At 47.6% G+C, this 18,016-nt stretch overlaps 1 protein-coding gene across 1 annotated transcript in view; it reads right to left on the reverse strand.

Moving 5' to 3' along the window:
- Nucleotides 1–283: 283 nt before the first annotated feature.
- The window catches only part of STAT5B (signal transducer and activator of transcription 5B), a 28,827-nt gene continuing 11,094 nt past the window's right edge, over nucleotides 284–18,016 (reverse strand). Inside the window, 15 exon segments of the mRNA XM_046676446.1 lie at nucleotides 284–2,889; nucleotides 3,406–3,513; nucleotides 3,835–3,886; nucleotides 7,178–7,348; nucleotides 8,203–8,333; nucleotides 8,436–8,530; nucleotides 9,715–9,921; nucleotides 12,317–12,409; nucleotides 13,237–13,359; nucleotides 13,438–13,525; nucleotides 13,902–13,975; nucleotides 13,977–14,082; nucleotides 14,481–14,636; nucleotides 15,124–15,275; nucleotides 15,550–15,680. Coding sequence (XP_046532402.1) covers nucleotides 2,763–2,889; nucleotides 3,406–3,513; nucleotides 3,835–3,886; nucleotides 7,178–7,348; nucleotides 8,203–8,333; nucleotides 8,436–8,530; nucleotides 9,715–9,921; nucleotides 12,317–12,409; nucleotides 13,237–13,359; nucleotides 13,438–13,525; nucleotides 13,902–13,975; nucleotides 13,977–14,082; nucleotides 14,481–14,636; nucleotides 15,124–15,275; nucleotides 15,550–15,680 — 1,814 coding nt within the window. The 3' untranslated portion in view covers nucleotides 284–2,762.

The raw sequence follows: 18,016 nt of genomic DNA on the forward strand, positions 1-18,016 counted from the left end.
CTCAGGGCAGGCACTCTAAATGTGCTGAATTTTAAGGATGAGTTTTCTAACAGGCAGAATGGGGAGTCAGGAGATAAAGACTATCATTCTAATTTTCAAAACATCACATGAACAGGAAGGTAAGAAATGCCCCCATCTGCCATCGAAGCTGATGACACTCTCTCTGAGGCAGCCAACTCCCAACTAGTTCCCCTTTCAGTCACGTTGATGATCTCAAACTTCTCCTTACGGAGGCCAGCCTCCCTTGCCGCCCAACGGAAGAGAATAAAAACAGGACTCAATATTGTCCCTTCAGAGGAAGGCTTTATTGTAACATAAAATACACAATTTTGTGGCTGCCCCAAATTTTACACAATATTTTTTTGGTGGCTATATACTAATCTGCCTCAACACTAAAATATGTATCTGAAATAATTTCACAAAGTTTTAAAAAGAAAAATTATAAAAAGTGTGCTTCCATTTTCAGTTAATATTCATTTTTACTCTCCCCCCGCCCCCGACAAAACCCTGCACATATCACACACTGAAACATTTTGATGACACGCGCGTGTGTATGTGTGTGTGTGTGTGTCTGGGAGGGAGCGAGAGGCTGAGGCAGTCAGGGCTTGCTCTTGCCTCTTGTGGTTAGGGAGAAGAGAGAAAACATAATGCAGATAGCAAGCGCACCTTTCCGTCAAAGCTCTCTCCCACTGACGGGCACAGCCTCAGGACAAGGAGGACAGCTCAGTAACTGTACAAGCACGGGGACCCAGGCTCGGGCAGCCACACTCTTCACACCTGTCCCCTCAAGCCCAATGCCAACTGTGAAGTGAGAGCTCTGCCCTCAGCCTGCCCTGGGGCCAGTCCACTACCATCTGGAAGTGTGTCACTGCCCACAGGGGGTGCCACAGAGGCAGGCACTGGGGAAGCCTGAGTGACAGTAGGGAAGGACTCTAAGCGGGGCCCACAGCACACGGGCCTCCTCTTCGCCTGTCCCCAAAACTTCCATCCTCACGGGTAGAATTTAACCAAATCTTGAAGGGTATGTAAGGGGCTCAGCAGCATCCTATGTCAACGCTGGTATCCGTGGCGGGGTCAGCCTGCTTCTCAGAGGCAGAGAGAGTCTACTGCCCGGCATAGAAAAATAAATCAGTGTATGAAACCAAGCCAGGGCAAACAGCAGCTTTTAAAAAGTCATCTTCCAATAAATAATTTACTACAGAGGAATATTTTCCTGTAACATCAAAACACTGATAAATTCAGAAGTTATTTTTGTAAAAAAAATATCTGTTTATTTACTCACATGTATAAAAATAAGGTTTTTAGGGCCATTCTCTCCAGGGTATGATCACGTCCTCCTTTTAAAGAGGGGGCCCAGGGGTGATCTTGTAGGCCTAACCCAAAAGCCACACCTGCGTACCCCTCTTCCACCCCGCCCACCACAGCCCATTCCTTCCCTCTGGGGGAAAGCTATGGAAGAAACTGTGGACAAAATTATGCTGAGGCTTTTTTGTTTTGCTTTGTTTTCGCAGCTTCCCAAACTTCCCAGAAAACCTGCTGACTGCATTTCCCCAAATTACCAAGGCCTGACACCCAGCACCCCGCACCAGGTGGGCAACGACACCCGCTGAGTACACTGGCCCTGGGTCCAGACCATACGCCCGCCACCCACTCCGCAGACAGCGTTGTGTGAACAGTGAAGGGAAACGAGGTGACCTGGGATGAATGACACAGGAAGAAAGAATTCTGATGTCAAATTCGGTGGGAAGAGGAAAACAAAAAAGTCCCAATTTGGAAGCAAAAACACTATTCAACATTGCAGAAAGCCGTTATCGGTAAGCCTTCGGAAAGCCTCGCTTGTGTCCCCACCAGCGCAGAGGAAGGACGGCAGACTGGACGGCAGCTTCCCTGGGTAACAAGCCAACACTCTCAGCGCCTGTGAGTCAGGACTGGGCATTCCACCCCAGCGGGAACACAAAGGACATCAACACAGAAAGCTTCGGCGCTGTGGCCCTCTTTTCTTTCCTCTAGTTCATCAAACGGGTCTGCACATGTGCACACACACAGGAACTGAGTGGCAATTCCACAGAGCAAGAGAAGGAGGGAGGAAGAGAGAAAGGAGGAAAGAGGAGGGAGGGAGAGAACATTTAGATGGGTTAAATGTTATCTAAAAAACCATTACCCATCTGAAAACCTAGGACTCCCCTTGCCCCTTTTCCCATGCCTTCCCAGGACAACAGGGGCGGGGAGAGGGAAGCAGGGAGGACTGGCTTTCTTTGTCAAAAGGCAGTTTCTACATTTCAGAAGAAAAGCAGACAATGATGGTTATATATCAATTGCTCGGCAGACACAGTGACAAAGACTGACCAGAGAGGAGGTGCTTCCCCGCCCTCTGTCCTTCTCTTACTTGAACAGCCACCTGTCAGAGTTCAGCCACCCACAAGACACATGGCCAAGTTCCAGGGTTCATGGAACTAACTGCCTTTTTGCACAAGGTTAAAACAACCACAGTCTCTGCTTGTGGCCCCAGTGCTGCGAGCTCAACTCCGGACAGCAAGGGGGAGAAACACCACAACGTGCAAACTCACACGCACTCACACTCACACTCACACACTCACTCCCTTCATTGGTGCCACCATGCACAGAAACACTAAAGTCAAAACTAGTATTAACACTTCACATTATAAGTATTGTTTCCAAAGAGAAGCGATTCATGGAATTAAAACATCCACAAGAGTAACTCCTCTAGTGAGGATGAAGAAGCCGAAGATGGAGACGGGAGGTCACGACTGCGCATGAGGGATCCACTGACTGTCCATAGGTCGGCCTAAGAGTTCCTCCACCCGCCGCGCCACGTCCATGGTGTCGTCCAGATCGAAGTCCCCATCGGTGTCAAGGACAGGGTCAGGGCTTGGGAGGGAAAGAGAAGAGACGAACAGGAAGGGAAAGGTTGTCAGAGGCCAAGGATGAGGAGCAGAGACCACCCCACCAGGTGAGTGGCCCAAGACTGCCTGTCCCCTCAGCCTAGGTTCCGTGGGAAAAGAACCACTCCTGATCGGAACACTGGGGAGCAGAGTCCCCTGACAGCTAGTTGGACAGATACTCAGACTAAACTACCTACCCCAGCCGCCCCTAGCACTGACTGTCCCATCTCATCTAAATCCCACCTGGTCCTTCTACAGAGCAAGAAAAATCTCCACTTTGGGAGAGGCGAGCAGATGACAATTGTCCAACCCTACTCTAAACTGCCAATATCTTCTGGTCAAATCTCTCCCTTCCTCCCGCACCCCTACCAGAGCCCGGGCTGGGCTGGGTGGTCTCAGCCCTAGAGAAGCTCTGGGTTCCTTTGCCCACCAGCCCTCCAGGGGTCCAGCCTGAGGCCAAGTGCCCGTTCCTCCCCGCGGAGCCCAGGAGAACACAACCTACTTCTGTGGGTACATGTTATAATGAGCCTGGGGACACACGGCTGGGGAGGGGGCCTGGTCCATGTAGGTGGCGCTGCCCCCGGCAGAGTCTGCAGATGCGCTCACAAACCTGCGGGAGGAAGCAGAGCAGAGCCTCAGTGGCCTCAGGGCAGCAGCTGACTGGGGAGGGGCTCAGAGGGCATCTTCATGTCTTTTTTGGGTGTAAAAGGACAAAGCGCCCACTGGGCCTGGGACTCCGGCTGCAGGAGTGGGCCCCGGGTACTGGCCCCATCAGGACCAAGCCCAGTTCCCTCCCCAGGGCTGAGCCAGGTTTGGGGCGGGGAGGGAACGCTGGGCCCATGAACAGGAGGGGTTGGCAGGGAGGGGTGAGGAGAGCGGGGGGAGGAGAAAAGAGGCAGCAGGAGACCAGAGCTGGACCCTGGACACTTACTCAGGGACCACTTGCTTGATCTGTGGCTTCACGTATCCGTCCACTGCTTTAGCTGCCGAGGGGGGAACGGTGATGAGAACCAAAGTTCTCAAATGAAATAAAAACGCAATCTCCCTTAAGAGTCACATGTTCTCTTAGGATAGGACACAACCACCTAATTTTATCTTAGGATCTGATACAAGCACTTAATATTTCACCCTGTTAGGAGGACTGGGTAGAGGAGAAGCCTTAATACTAAAACTGCACGTTAAGCTATCTTCCAAGTTGGCATGCGTATGTCAATAAATTCTTCAAACCACAGAAAATATATACTTCAACACGAATCTAAATCAAGCATTCATTGCATACTAACTGTAAAACGAAAAAATATCTTAAAAAGTTTAAAGTCAAAAATACAGCAGAGGCACAGGATTTGCTCTGTCTCCCAGGAGACAAAATTAGGACCAACAGGACGAGGTTGGAAGGGGACAAATTCTCAGTCATATAAGGAAGAATGTCATCATCATCAGAACTGCCCCAAAAAAGCAATGGGCTGTCTTGGGAAGAAATGATTTCCTTGTCATGGGAGGTTTTCAAGTAGAAGGTGTACAAACGTTTGTCAGGGAGGCGCAGAAGAATCTAAGAAACAGAGAGGAATTAATTTGACTTGACAATCCGCAAAGTTACGCTGAGGATCGACTCTTTTCTACTTCTAGGAGATGGACTATGCCTCTGGCATCTGCATGCTCTTTGGTGCCCCTGGGGTTTCTGCATTTGGGGTAATGTGATGGTCGCTCCTGCCAGTGAGTGCTGTCTCTGCCCCACGGCTAGTTAAAAAGAATGCTGGCATTGTGTCTCTTTCTCTCGCCAAAGAACCCTCCCTGGGATGTGGAGGCTAGGGAATAAACCTGAAGTGATCTGGTCAGCCACAGTGACCTTTTTAAAGGCTGATTATGGAAGTCCAGTTAAGTACGTAGTACGAATGCGACAGCCTGAGGTCAGTAATAAAGTCTTGTTTCCTGGGTGTGAGTATGGGAATAAGTATAATCTTCACTGTATTAGACAATAAACATGATGCTAAGGTCAACAGGACGAAGAGCTTGTCACAGAAACACCCAAGGCAGTGAAATGTCACATGGTCACAAACTGCTTGTTACCCTAACCTGCTTCTCCTAGAGGCTTCAAATGTCAGGAGCTATATTTTCATAATATCTCATGCTTTTTGTGCTTTATAGACTACAGAGAACTTTACAGGTTGGCAGAAAAGATAAAAATCAAAGAAATGCTGTAAAAAATAGGATTTAAAAATCTAAATTATCTGTGCTAACCAAGAGAAGCAGGGACAGATTTAATCCAAAATACCACATCAATCTAAAAATATTTTGGCTTACTTTCCCACCTAGAAATAGAACTACAATCTTAGGGTGGGAAGGCATGATACAAAAGACAGAATCTATAAAGGAAGAAGGTTGATAGATTGGGCTATATAGAAAACATAAGTCTCTGCATTTCAGCAAAATAAACCTTAAATGTTAAAGGACACACTGAGAAAAATATTTGCTATATATAATAAAGGGTTTATTTACTATATAAAAATACTTACACATCATTAAGGAAAAAAGGAATTCCAAAAGAAAAATGAGCCAGGAATATGAATGCACTTCACAGGAAAAAATATAAATGGTCAATAATGTGGTGGTTAAAAAATACAGGCTCTGGAGCTAGACTGTTTGAGCTCAAATCCTGGCTTGGCCACTTCCTAGCTATGTGTCCTTTGCGAATTATTTTATATCTTTGTGAGTCAGTTCCTCATCTGTAAAATGGGGATGAGTAATAGTACCTACATTACAGACGTGTTTTGAGGATTAAAGGAGATACTACATGAAAATGTGCTCAGAAAAGTGCCCAGCACCCAGTAAGCATCCAACAAATGTTATTACTCTATTTATTATTATTGTTATTATTAACACTACACGAAAAGATGTTTTGACCTTACCCAGAATCAAAGAAATGAAAATAAGAACTGAGATACCATTTTTATGTCAATCTTACTGGCAAACATGAGATGGATGAATACAGAATCTATGATTGGCAGGAGGATGGAGAAGCAGATACTCCAACAGACAACCGTGGGAGTGAAAACGGACTCTGCTTTCTGGAAGGCAATTCTGGAAAGATGTGTCAAAATGCTTGAAAAGTATACACCCTTTGACACAAATTCTACCTTAGGAATTTATCCTAAGGAAATAGTTGAATAAGATGTATATACCAGGTTATCTCAAAATTAATCATAATAAAAAACTGAATAACTTAAATTGTAAGTATCTTAAATAACCGACATGGAATCATCATACAACAGAATTCTATGCAATCATTAAAATGATATTGTAAGATTATATTAACTGGCCTGTGACTCTGCCTATGATATACGTTTAAGTGAAAAAAAAATCAGGTCACAGAAGATGATGGACAGCATGATCCAAACCTTTTACTAGACTCTGGCCCCTCCTACTGCTCTGCCCTCATCTCCCACCACTTTCTCCCCTGCTCATCCAGCTCTAGCCGCCCGGGGCCTTGTGAGGTTTTCCAAACAGGCCAATCTCACTCCCACTGCAGGGCTTCTGTACTTGTTCTCTTAGCCTAGAATGTTTCCTCTCCAGCTCTTTGTGTGGCTGGCCTCCTCACTTCATTCAGGTCTGTTCTGATGTCACCTGCTCAGAGAAGCCTTACCTGGCCACTCTAGTGAATGCTACTCCCCATCCTCCTCCTTGTCACTTCTCTATCCCCCTCCCTTGCTTACTTGTCTTCATAGCATCCACTACTAAATAAATACATTTATTTCTTTACTTGTTTATTGTCTTCCTTCTGCTACTAGGTTGTAACCTCCACACAGGAAGTACTTAATAAGCATCTGGTAACTGACTGACGGAAGAACACACACCTATATAGATGGGAAGAATATTCACCAAATTGTGATTAATCTGTAGATGAGAGATGTGTGATACCTAATTTCTTTTCTATCCTTTCTTGAAATTTAAAAATAAATACATAATACTTTTATGTTCAGAAAACAATAAAACCATCTGTTTTGAAAAATAAAATTTTACCTTCCTAATTTCGTTTCGTCTAAGCTCGTATTAAAAGCAATTTGTTCCCTTCAATTTGATATTTGAGGTTAGTGGCAGATGTGTTTTCTGTATGTCTGAAGACGACAGCCCAGGATTTACTTCTGCCCTGGATAAGGCTCAATAACTAAATGCTAATTGTGTAAGTTTTCATGCAAGACAGACACACGCACACTCACACAAAACTAAAACAAAACCCAAATCACAACAAAACCAAATCAGAATGCGAACATTGTTACCAGTGGCAGGCTCGCATGGAACCGGTGTGTAATATTTGGAGTACACTTCATCTTTTGGCCGATCAGGAAACACGTAGATAAGGTAATTTAGGTCCCCCAAGCGGTCAGCCAGGGACCGGATGGAGAAGTCTCTGGTGGTAAAAGGCATCAGATTCCAAAACATTCTCTCCTCTAGATCAATAAACAGAATAACCATATTCTAAACATGATTTCTGAACAGGAAGTCTTAAAACCAAAATATACTACAAATTAAAGCTCTCCATTAAAATAGTCCCAATAAAAATCTCCATTTAAAAATAACCACAGGTTGGCGATCCAGTAGTTTTTAAAAGCCAGGGGTGGATAAGCAGGTAAGGCATATACCACCTTCCTAGGGACCCCATTATCTCAGGTAGTTTCAAGTTCAGATGGTATTTGTCCCTCTCTAGAAGAAACAGTTCTTGCTGACCCTGTACAACAGTATATGGAGAGACAGGAAGCACATCCACAGCCAGGGGACGTGTGAGAGCTATTAAAAGCTACTAAAACCTTCAAGCCGCAAAAAAACTAGTAAGCTGCTCTTTTCTTATTGTGAGGGTCAGAAGAAAGAACTAACATTCTTAGATGGAAATGATCAATGGCAACATCCTTATGCTAATTAGAATAAAGGCATAATTAAAATAATATTACTTCCAGTCTAAATGACTGCAAATCATCAAAATAATTCTTCACTGAAAGAAGTTTAAGGTTGAGTAATAAGAAGGCAAACATTTCAAAAGGGAAGCAGCTGAGATTTTGGAGAGAATTATTACAGGTAGCCATGTCAGTGTGACACATTTGTGTTTCTCAAAATTAGTAACTGCGTTTCTCATGATAAGATTGTACACAGGCTGCGTATTATTAGCAGCTGTCTCACGGTTAGACATCTGTGTCCCTTAATCAGTACTGGCCCCATAACAAGTATTCAAACTGTTTGTTAAAGTAATTTTGCGACAAAAGCAGCTAACTAGAGCCAAGACATGTCTTAAAAAGGGAGGGGCACTCACGAGAGTCAAATTTCCAAGCAATGGTGATGCCGCCGATTTCAGAGTCACTGAATCTCAGCAGGAAAGTCCCATCGGGCTTGTTAATGAGTAGGTCGTGGGCCTGTTGCTTGTTCACGAAACCCAAAATAGCCCTGGATCACAAAGCCAAAGGAGCAGAAGCAGAGTGTGATGTTTTAACACCAGAAAGAAACCGTACATACTCTATCGCTGACTTAGGAAATGACTATTCTCACCCATCATTCCAATGCGGCTTGAGATGTTTTTTTAACACTTCCATCACACCATCAAACCACTGCCAGAAAGTGTAATTCCGTCCTGGTAAATTCTCCTGGTTGGAGATACAACAATGAACACAAGAAGGCAACAGTAACACTTGGAACATGATCTGTATATACTTTAACTGGAAAAATTAAATGGAAAACAAACATCTACGCTGTCAGAATCAGACAAATATACATGCCTGCCCGAGTTTTACCAAATGGTCCCACAACCAAAAAACCAGAGAGAAAAAGGGGGAATAAGGGAAAATACTACAGGGCAATTATACCCCCCCACATCCCCCCCACCACCAGTGGACCCTGCTACACACTTTCCCCTGGATCTGGGCTGATGAGTCCTTTGCTGTCATTGATATGTGGTCTGTGACCAGCAGCAGCACCTGGGAGCTTCTGAGAAATGCAAATTTCCAGGTCCCATCTCAGACATAGTGAATAAGAGCCTGCATCTTAACAAGATGCCCAGGTGATCTATAAACCTGAACTGTATGAGATCACACGGTGAGGCCACAGAGATTGCTCCATCACACAGCTTTCACCAATAATTATCAGCAGAACTCGGTTATCTGATTCCATTGGAAGGCAGGAGCCTTAATGCAATGGCAAAGACAGACGGCCCAGGCCTCCTGCTTCCCGTCAAACAAACCTGTGACCACTAGCAAAGCTGCTGGCCAAGTGCTTAGCACACAACCGTTTAAAAGAGACTCAGAGACTATGAGATCTCTGAATTAGAGCACTTAAAATACTTGGGGGCGAGGGTGTAAGCAAAGATACAAAAAGTTAAATTTAAAATCAAAGATGTGCCAGGTGACATCTGAATTACCCGAGGCTGGAGGACAAGTTTCCTACATCAGCACCCCCTCTTGTGGGTTGAGGGTCCCATGGGAGCTGGCTTGCATTACACATCAGGGGACATCAGAGAGTCAGTGGGACAGAGCCATGGAGCTCTGATCATCACATAAGCTTGACTTCTCATGAGTTACGTTACCACCTGCTTTGCTCAGTTTCCTTTATAAAGGACGAAAATGCACTAGCTGTGCACAAAGCCCAATTTACTTCAATATTCAAAGATGTAATTTTCTCCATAAAAATGTAGTGGTCCACCTCTTCAAAGCTTCCTGTTACTCTGGGCACATTGTCTGAGAGACAGGAAGAACAAGGGCCTGGGGCAGGGAGCCTCCCGAGGCAGCTGGTTTGGAGGGACTGATCTAAGAGCAGCTGGCAGCGGGTCCCTCACCCTGTTGAACTGGGACCAGGACACGGACATGCTGTTGTAGTCCTCCAGGTGGCTGCTGCTGCTGTTGAACAGCTTCTGCGCCAGGAACACGAGGTTCTCCTTGGTCAGGCCTCGGTTGCTCTGCACTTCGGCCTTGAATTTCATGTTGAGGGCTTCACACAGCTGCGGCCACAGCACTTTGTCGGGCACGGCAAATGGCACCCTGCCCTGAGAGCGAGGGAAGCCAGAATTTAGGAGAAAATAGTCGCATGATTTATTCCCTCCACTCAAAGGAAAAACACTGATAGCTGGAAGTCGTTAAGACGTTTGTCTTGCTGAGCCTGAGGATAAATTCAAACTTTCTTGGGGTATGCAGTTGTGTGAAATTCAGAAGGTTCCACTTTGCCTTCTTCCCACATAACTTAGAAGGTAACCTCAGGCTATCTAGGGTGTTCTGTAAATAAGCTGCTGAACGTACCGTCCCATCCTGTGTTCTAACCAGCCACGAAAACAAAACATGACCACCGTCTGGCTCTTACACTGTCAACTCAATGGGAACAGAAAGCTAAAAGGCTGGCTCTCTAGGTACAGAGAGAGAGAATGTGTGTGTGCTCATACACGTGTGTGCACAAGCGCAATCCTCACCCTTGACACCTTCTGCCAAGACCTCTAGCTCAAAGGGAAACAACTTAGTATGGAAGAGTGGAAACTATGAGTTGGATGGCTTTATTGAGAAACAGGCTAGAATATGATTTTTTAATACTGCCTTTCACCCGTTCAGCCATAGCACTTCATTTTATTTATCATAAAAAATTTATTGAATAAGCGATCTCCTTAACAGGATATAAAATTTAAAGAGCAGAGAAGGGTATACAGTGAAGTCACTATCCTATCCTGTTCCCCCAGCAGCCCAAAGGCATGTAAGCTAGTTTCTTCTGTACACCTCCAAAGACTTCTATGCGTGCCAGCAAATAAATATAACTTTTCCTTTTTAAAAATATAAATAGGAGCATAAAATCCATATGTTCTGCATCTCTCTTTTTTCACTTAATGCTATATCTGGGAGACCTCACATCAGCACATAAGGAAATTCCTCATTTTCTTTTGTGGCTGCTAAATATTCTACAGTATGGAAGAACAAGAATATATTTAACTAGATCCCCACAGTCGGATATGTACGTATCAGCCTTCCAAACAACGCTGCAGTGTACTTATATGTTTGACACATAAGCTAACATATCTGTAAATTTCCACAAGTATATATTTATTTTAAAACAGCATAAGATGTACATTAGTCATTAAAATAACTAAAAATGTTAAAATGTTTATTTAGACAAGATACTTTAGCAATGACATGTTGCAGGACATGTCTAAGTTACATGGGGAGTGAGAACTGTGGATAGGCAGGGAAGGAAACGAGAGAAGATGATGCAATTCTATCCAGGAGGCTTATCAGGACATGATGTATGCAGATGTTTTTTAAAAGGAGTCTCAAACTCAGGGTTTGTAGCATAAGCATGGTAGAATTTCTGCTAAACATCTCACCTTTGCAGCAAAAATATTGTTCTCTAAAGAGGACTATTGAGAATGCTAAGTAAGACTCTTTTTTTTTTTTTTTAAAAGATTTTATTTTTTCCTTTTTCTCCCCAAAGCCCCCCGGTACACAGTTGTATATTCTTCCTTGTGGGTCCTTCTAGTTGTGGCATGTGGGACGCTGCCTCAGCGTGGTTTGATGAGCAGTGCCAAGTCCGCACCCAGGATTCGAACCAACGAAACACTGGGCCGCCTGCAGCAGAGCGCGCGAACTTAACCACTCGGCCACGGGGCCAGCCCCTAAGTAAGACTCTTAACATGAGAGTCACATTCAAGAAGGACATACTTTCATGTCCTGAATAAACAACTATACCCTTTTATCACGCTTTTATGGACTAAGCTTTACTGGAAATACGCAACACGTAGAATTTCGCCTAGGGAAATGTTTAGAAAATGCCCATTAAGCAGCGCACTAGTGGTATTCAGATAGTATGCGGGTGCATAAACCCACAGGATCATATTTGCTCCTTTAGACAAAGCATCTCATTCTTCATGAGAGACCCGCGATGAATCACAAAATCTAAAATTTGGAAAAGACATTAAATGTCACCCTCATTTATTGTTAGGAAGAAGACAGGAAGCAACTTGTAAGCTAAAGTAACTTCCTGAGAGGTCTAACCTCTAAAAGGAAACTGGGAGTCCCAAATTCCATTCAGGGTTTCACCCAAGAATTTAAAATAATATTTACTATTGACTATGTGTCAAGCATTTCGCACGTTACCTAATTTAATCTTCCTAACACCACCACGGAGCATTATTATCCCTGTGTTGCAGACACTTCCGGGAAACTTAAGCTCAGACAGGTAAAGAGAATTTCCCATGGTCACAGAGTGAGGAAATGGTGGAGCTTGAATTCAGACCTTGGCCTGACTTTAAGGTCATGCTCTTTCCATTTTCCACATCCTCTTTATTCTGCCTCCTGCTAAGGAAAACAGCATTTTTTTCTATGCTTTTTTGGGGGATAACACATGAAAAAGATTCATGTTTACATCAAGTTCTTAAGACCCGCAGGCCCAAGGAATCCACTTACAGGCTCTGCAAAGGCATTGTCCCAGAGAACAGTGGCCGTTGCGTTGTTGTCCTGGCTGCCATGGACAATCACCACCACCGGGAGGGACAGGGTCTAGAAAGACACAGGAGAAGGGCTCAGTGTCCACAGCCACACTTTCTTCCCCTTTCCCTTTTTTTCTATCACAATACGTTCATTCTCCCTTCAAGCTTCAGTAAATGTCACCCTCAGGTACAGAATCTGAAAGGCTCCAGGAATAACATGACTTTTCACATTGGCACACTCTTAGAAATTTTTGCTTGCTTGATTGATTCATTTTTGCTGAGGAAGATGCAACCTGAGCTAACATCTGTGCCAATCTTCCTCTTTTTGCTGAGGAAGGAGCATCCTGAGCTAACGTCTGTGCCAATTTGCCTCTGTTTTGTATGTAGGTCACTGCCACAGCATGGCTGAAGAGTGGTGCAGGTCTGTGCCCAGGATCCGAATCCACGAACCCAGGCTGCCAAAGCAGAGCATGCCAAACTTAACCACTACATCAAGAGGCGGGCTCAATTTTACATATTTTAAAAGAGATGTTGCTTAGATACTTCTGAAGGATGGAATACGTTTCTGAAAGCTACATGGAGTACGAGAGAGAAAAGAGAAAGAGTATGGAGACATTTCTGGGAAAAAATAGCAAGTAACCAATGTCTAAAACTATAACCGTAACTCAAACTCATTTCTCTTGATTCCTTCTCCACCTGTATCTCCAACTATTCCAGTTTGTTATAATTTGTTCGTATCTTAAGAGAATCTAAGAATCTAAGTTCTAAGGAGGAGGTCTCCTCACTTTCTGTTCATCAATAATCAAACAGAAGAGACTATGTGATCAAAACGATTCTTTTGTGACATAAAGTACGTACATACGTACACACACACACACAACTGAGGGAGGCCTTTACCTTGACTTGAAAAACCAGCTCATTTCCACCAATACTGAACTGTGATTCAAACAGGATTGTAAATTTCTCTTCTGTCACTGACTCTGCTCCACGACGGTCAGACCTCTTAATTCGTTTCAGGGACTGCAAAGGAGAAAAATAAGACGAAGAACCCCTCAAACAACTGGGGAAAGTTTGTCTTTGCTCTTCTCCCATCCTCACCATGTTCCTGAAGTGGGCGCTGAGGGTGCCGGTGGCCTGGTGATACTCCATCACGCAGCAGTTGTTCAGGATCTCTCCACTGTAATCACTGCAAGTCAGAGAGACTCAGCTCTAATCCCACAGCGTCTCAGCCCCACAGGGAGAAAACATATTTGGGATAGAGGACGTAAGAAGGTTGTTAAAAACTTAGATCACTTACAGGAAATGTTAGTTACATAAAATATACAAGAAATAAATATACATAAAATACACAAGAAGTTTCCTTGGATGTATCCCTATTAAATGACACAAAATCATAACTGCTTCATAGAAAAACCCCTTTATAGTCTGAGAGCCAAAGAGGCCAGAAGGGCTAATGGGGTTCCCACACTGAAACAGCTGAGACCAGAAAGCTTCTTAGAGAATCTTTGTCTTTCTATGGCAAGGACTCGAAAAGAGGAGGGGGTGGGGGGAGGGGCACGTACTTGCGGGTGTTCTCGTTCTTGAGCAGTGACTTGGCCTGCTGCTCACTGATGATGGTGGCCTTCACCTGGGGGGGGGTTCATGTGCACGTTCAGCTTCCCGCCCACCAGCAGGCGCACAGTGGCTGCGAACTTGGTCTGGGTCTTCAGGACCTGAGGGGGCTGCTTCTCGATGATGAATGTGCTGTGGGAACACAAGTGACCAGATGCTGCCTCAGGGGACTGCGCTCTGGTCCCTCTGCATGGGGAGGCTGCCTCAGCGGGTGACTTAGGAGCCCGTGTCGCAGCCCCTGTTCCCAGGGAGGCTGCTGAGAGTCGGGGGAGATAGCGAGAGGGGAGGCAGTGAAATGACCTCAGCAGCTGGCACGGGCTGCAGGGGACGAGGGCAGCCCTTGTAGTGTCCACAAGAGAAAATGGGCAAGGTCAACACCAAGAGGCCACAGCAGCTGGGGACGGAGGGGGTTGAGGGTGTGAGGCAGAGAGAGACAAGGACTCAAGCGAGAGTTCCCATCTGCAAAGCACCCCTCCCTCCCCCAGGCCAACCACATGGGGGGCTGGGTGTGGCCAAGACGCAGCCATCACCTGGTCACCAGGGCCGAGATGATGTCTGTGATGGTGGCATTGACCTCGGCCAGCATCTCCTCCACGGGGCCGGGGATGGGCAGCTGCTGGCAGAGGTGCTCAGCTCTGCGGATCTGCTGCCGGTTCTGCCAGATGATCTCGGCCAACTTCTCACACCTGCACAGCAGCCCCAGGGCCAACGGGAGGACAATGGCTTCACCCCCATGTCCCACGCCAGAGGTGGGAGGCTCCCAGGCTGGGGAGAACCCCCAACACCCAGCTCCACCCTTCCCCAGGAAGACTCATGCCTTAGCCACCACTCTACCCACTGAGCGAGCAGACCTGCCCTGCCTTCTGGAGACACAGAGAAACACAGCAGGAGTCGCCCTGATTTGGGCCCCACCAGCATGCCCATCACTCTACACACCCAGCCCTGCCCTGCTCCCCAACACAGTGATTCCTTCCCAGGGAAGACGGTGTGATCTGGGGGCATCAAAGTCTGTATGAGGAACTGGAACCACTGGTGAAATAAGACCTGTCCCACGACAGAGCGAGCCCACTGCACACGAAAATGCAGGAGGCAGAACAAGCAGCTGGTGGCACCACATTGAGCCCCTGCCCGGCCCCGCCTGCCCTCCCTGCCTGCCTCCCCCACACCCATTACCAGGACTGGAGCACGTCCAGGCTGCCCTCGGGGGGCCCTCCATTCCCGGCCAGCTGCTGCCGCCGCTTCCACTGGATCAGTTCGTCATCCAGAATGATGGTCTGCTGCTTCCGCAGCAGCTGCAGGGTCTTCTGGTGCTTCTCGGCCAGCTCCTGAGGGAGGTGGGGACAGCAGGCCCTTCTGGGCTCCCAGACAACAACCTGCAGGCCCTCACTAAGGAGGCGGGCCCGGGACCAGGCCCCAGGCACACGCTTTGCTCCGGCCCAGACCTGCTCTGCTGCACATGCCCCCACAGGAAAGAGAGATCTGGCCTCCTGTTCTCCCAGGTCCTGCTCTCTTCCTGGCTCTAGCCCCATTCCGGCCCCCTGGACAGCCCGGGATGTGGACCTCCGGGCCTGGGAGGAGAGGGACGCAGACCCCACTCACCACGCGGTACTGCTGCAGCGTCTGGGCCTCGCGCTGCAGCCAGGCCTCCAGGGACACCTGCTTCTGCTGGAGGGCCGTCTCCCGGCTCAGACGCTCCTGCGGGTTCAGCTGGGCCAGCTGGGCAAACTGAGCTGGAGGAGGGACAGGATACCCATGACCACGGCCTCCAGCCTCCAGCAAGAAGCCCAGAGGAACCACACACACCTGTTCTGGAGACAAGGCCTTCAAGGGGACACATCTGACCAGGGGCAAGTTGGGGTTCTAGCCGCCAAGGGTGCCCAGAGCTGCGTGGGCTCTGCTCCCTGGCCTCCCGGCTCTGAGCTCCCCTCCAGGGAGTGGGGAGACAGAAGCTTGGGGTACAGCCGAGGACAATCCTGCCCTGCGGCCTTCCATCCCACCCGAGCCCACCCAGCTGGCTGCCCAGCCCTCCTCACGCCACACGGGGGTCTGGATGGGAGCCACGCTGCCTGGTTTGAAGTGTGCCCTCGCTGTTTACTAGATGGGTGATCTCGGGCACATCGCTCTCCTGTGCCTCAGTTTCCCCATGTGAAAAACAGGAGAACCACAGCACCTGCTCAGTGAGTGCTGTGAGGAGTAAACAAGCGATGAGCCAGAAAATGCTCAAGAGAATGCCCGGCATGTGCAGCTCTGGGTGAGAGTCAGTCCTTCGCGGTTAATGGGTTACAGGACGGCATTAAAGGGTGACGGAGACGGCAGCTGCCCCGCCCCACCTCACACGGCAAAGCATCAGCGGGAAGGCCCCGCTCCGCTGCTCCGTCCCATTTCCCGGAGCACACCAGCCCCTCCTCGGGGAAGAAGGCGTCTCTCCAGGTGCCGGCAGGGGCCTCACATGTCTGTCCAGGCTGGGCCCCCTCGAGGCCAGACGGCCAGCCAGGAGAGAGGGGAGACTCCGAGAGAGGGGGACAGAGTGTGCAGGGCCCGCTGGGGACACAAAAGCAGCAAGATTCTCTCAGGAAAGGGAGCGGATTCCTTCCACAGGGGCTGACAGGAATCTCATCAACGGCAGGAATGGGGGTCAGTGCGGCCTCACCACCATTTTCAAAAAGTCCGCTATGACAAACTTCAGACACAGGGAGGTGGAAAGCATGATGCAGGACACCTGGGTACCAATAACCCAGCTGGAGGAATCAAACATCTCCACAGCTAAAGCCACCTGTGCACCGTCTCCTGCTTGCAAACCATCCCTTCCCTCCAACGGTAACACTGTCTTAAACGTGGGCTCACCACCTCTGCCAGGAGCCTTTCCAACCTCCCAGTGTCCTCACTCAGCTGCGTGAGAAGATGTGAGCGTCAGCATGTCTTGGTCGATCAAGTTCCTGGCAGGCCTCTGAGGGCCATGTCACACTGACGTAGGCCCTGCCCCACGGATGCACAAGCTGGGACAGACTAAAGCAACTCTGCACACCCAGGAAAAGCCCAGAACCAGAAGAGAACTGAGAAACAGGGTTCCAATCGCACCGCAGGGGACTGAGCAGGAAGAGAAGTGTCCAGGCATGGAACATGGCAGAGGAATCTGGACGGCCGCCTCGGGAATCCTGCCACCCACAGGGAGGTGGTGGTGAGCCCAACACCTGGGCCCAGCTTCCCCAGGCAAGTGACCCAATTAGTCTCTCCTGGCAATTTGCAGAAGCTTCTGGGAAGGATGCCAGCAGACGCGAGGCAACTGTCTGCTCCACTGGAGGGAGCTGAGCCTTTCCGTGCACAAACAGGTCAATAGTCTGGGTTTCTGATGGGTGAACTTGGATAAATGGGACTGAACTGACATTGCATAATGAGTACAAACCCAAACTGGAATCCAAACCCAAACTCATAAATAGGAAACAGAAAACCAAATATAGGATCAGAAGTACTAGCAACCAGTCAAAAGCCTTGGGTAGAACTAACAGGCTGAAATCTCCTGTTCCCGAATCTAGGAAGAGGGTCATCCTTTCTCTGGGGTCCGTCTGGGGTGGATTCAGACGGAAGACATGCTAGAATCATCCCACCAACATTCACTCAACACCTACTATGATCTAGGCAATGTGCTGGCCTCAGAGCACAGAGATAAAAGACACAGTCCCTTCTTAAAGAATTTATATTCTACTGGGGAAGACAGAGTTAATAAATAGTATCAATACAGTTCTAAGATCGAGCCCAAATGCACGGTATCAGAGGAGCAGGCGGTATGTGTATGTGTATGTTTGTATGGAGGCTTCTCTGAGATTCTGTGATGGAGGAAGGGAGAGGAAACCATCACACTGCCAACTTCCTACAAGGCCAATAGGGGGCGCTGGTGGTGCTCCACAGCCTCAAGACAGACTCTGAAGTTCTCTGTACCCAAGTACCAAGCAGGATTTACCCCAGGAAGGGGAGCCTTTGTCCATAAAGTGTAACTGAGGTGCATTAGTGTGCTCTGCCCCAGGACAGCCTCTCCGAATAACTGCACAAAACAACATTAAAAGTTTTT

This window comes from Equus quagga, chromosome 11 (assembly GCF_021613505.1).
Source record: "Equus quagga isolate Etosha38 chromosome 11, UCLA_HA_Equagga_1.0, whole genome shotgun sequence".
In the NCBI taxonomy this organism is placed as follows: domain Eukaryota; kingdom Metazoa; phylum Chordata; class Mammalia; order Perissodactyla; family Equidae; genus Equus; species Equus quagga.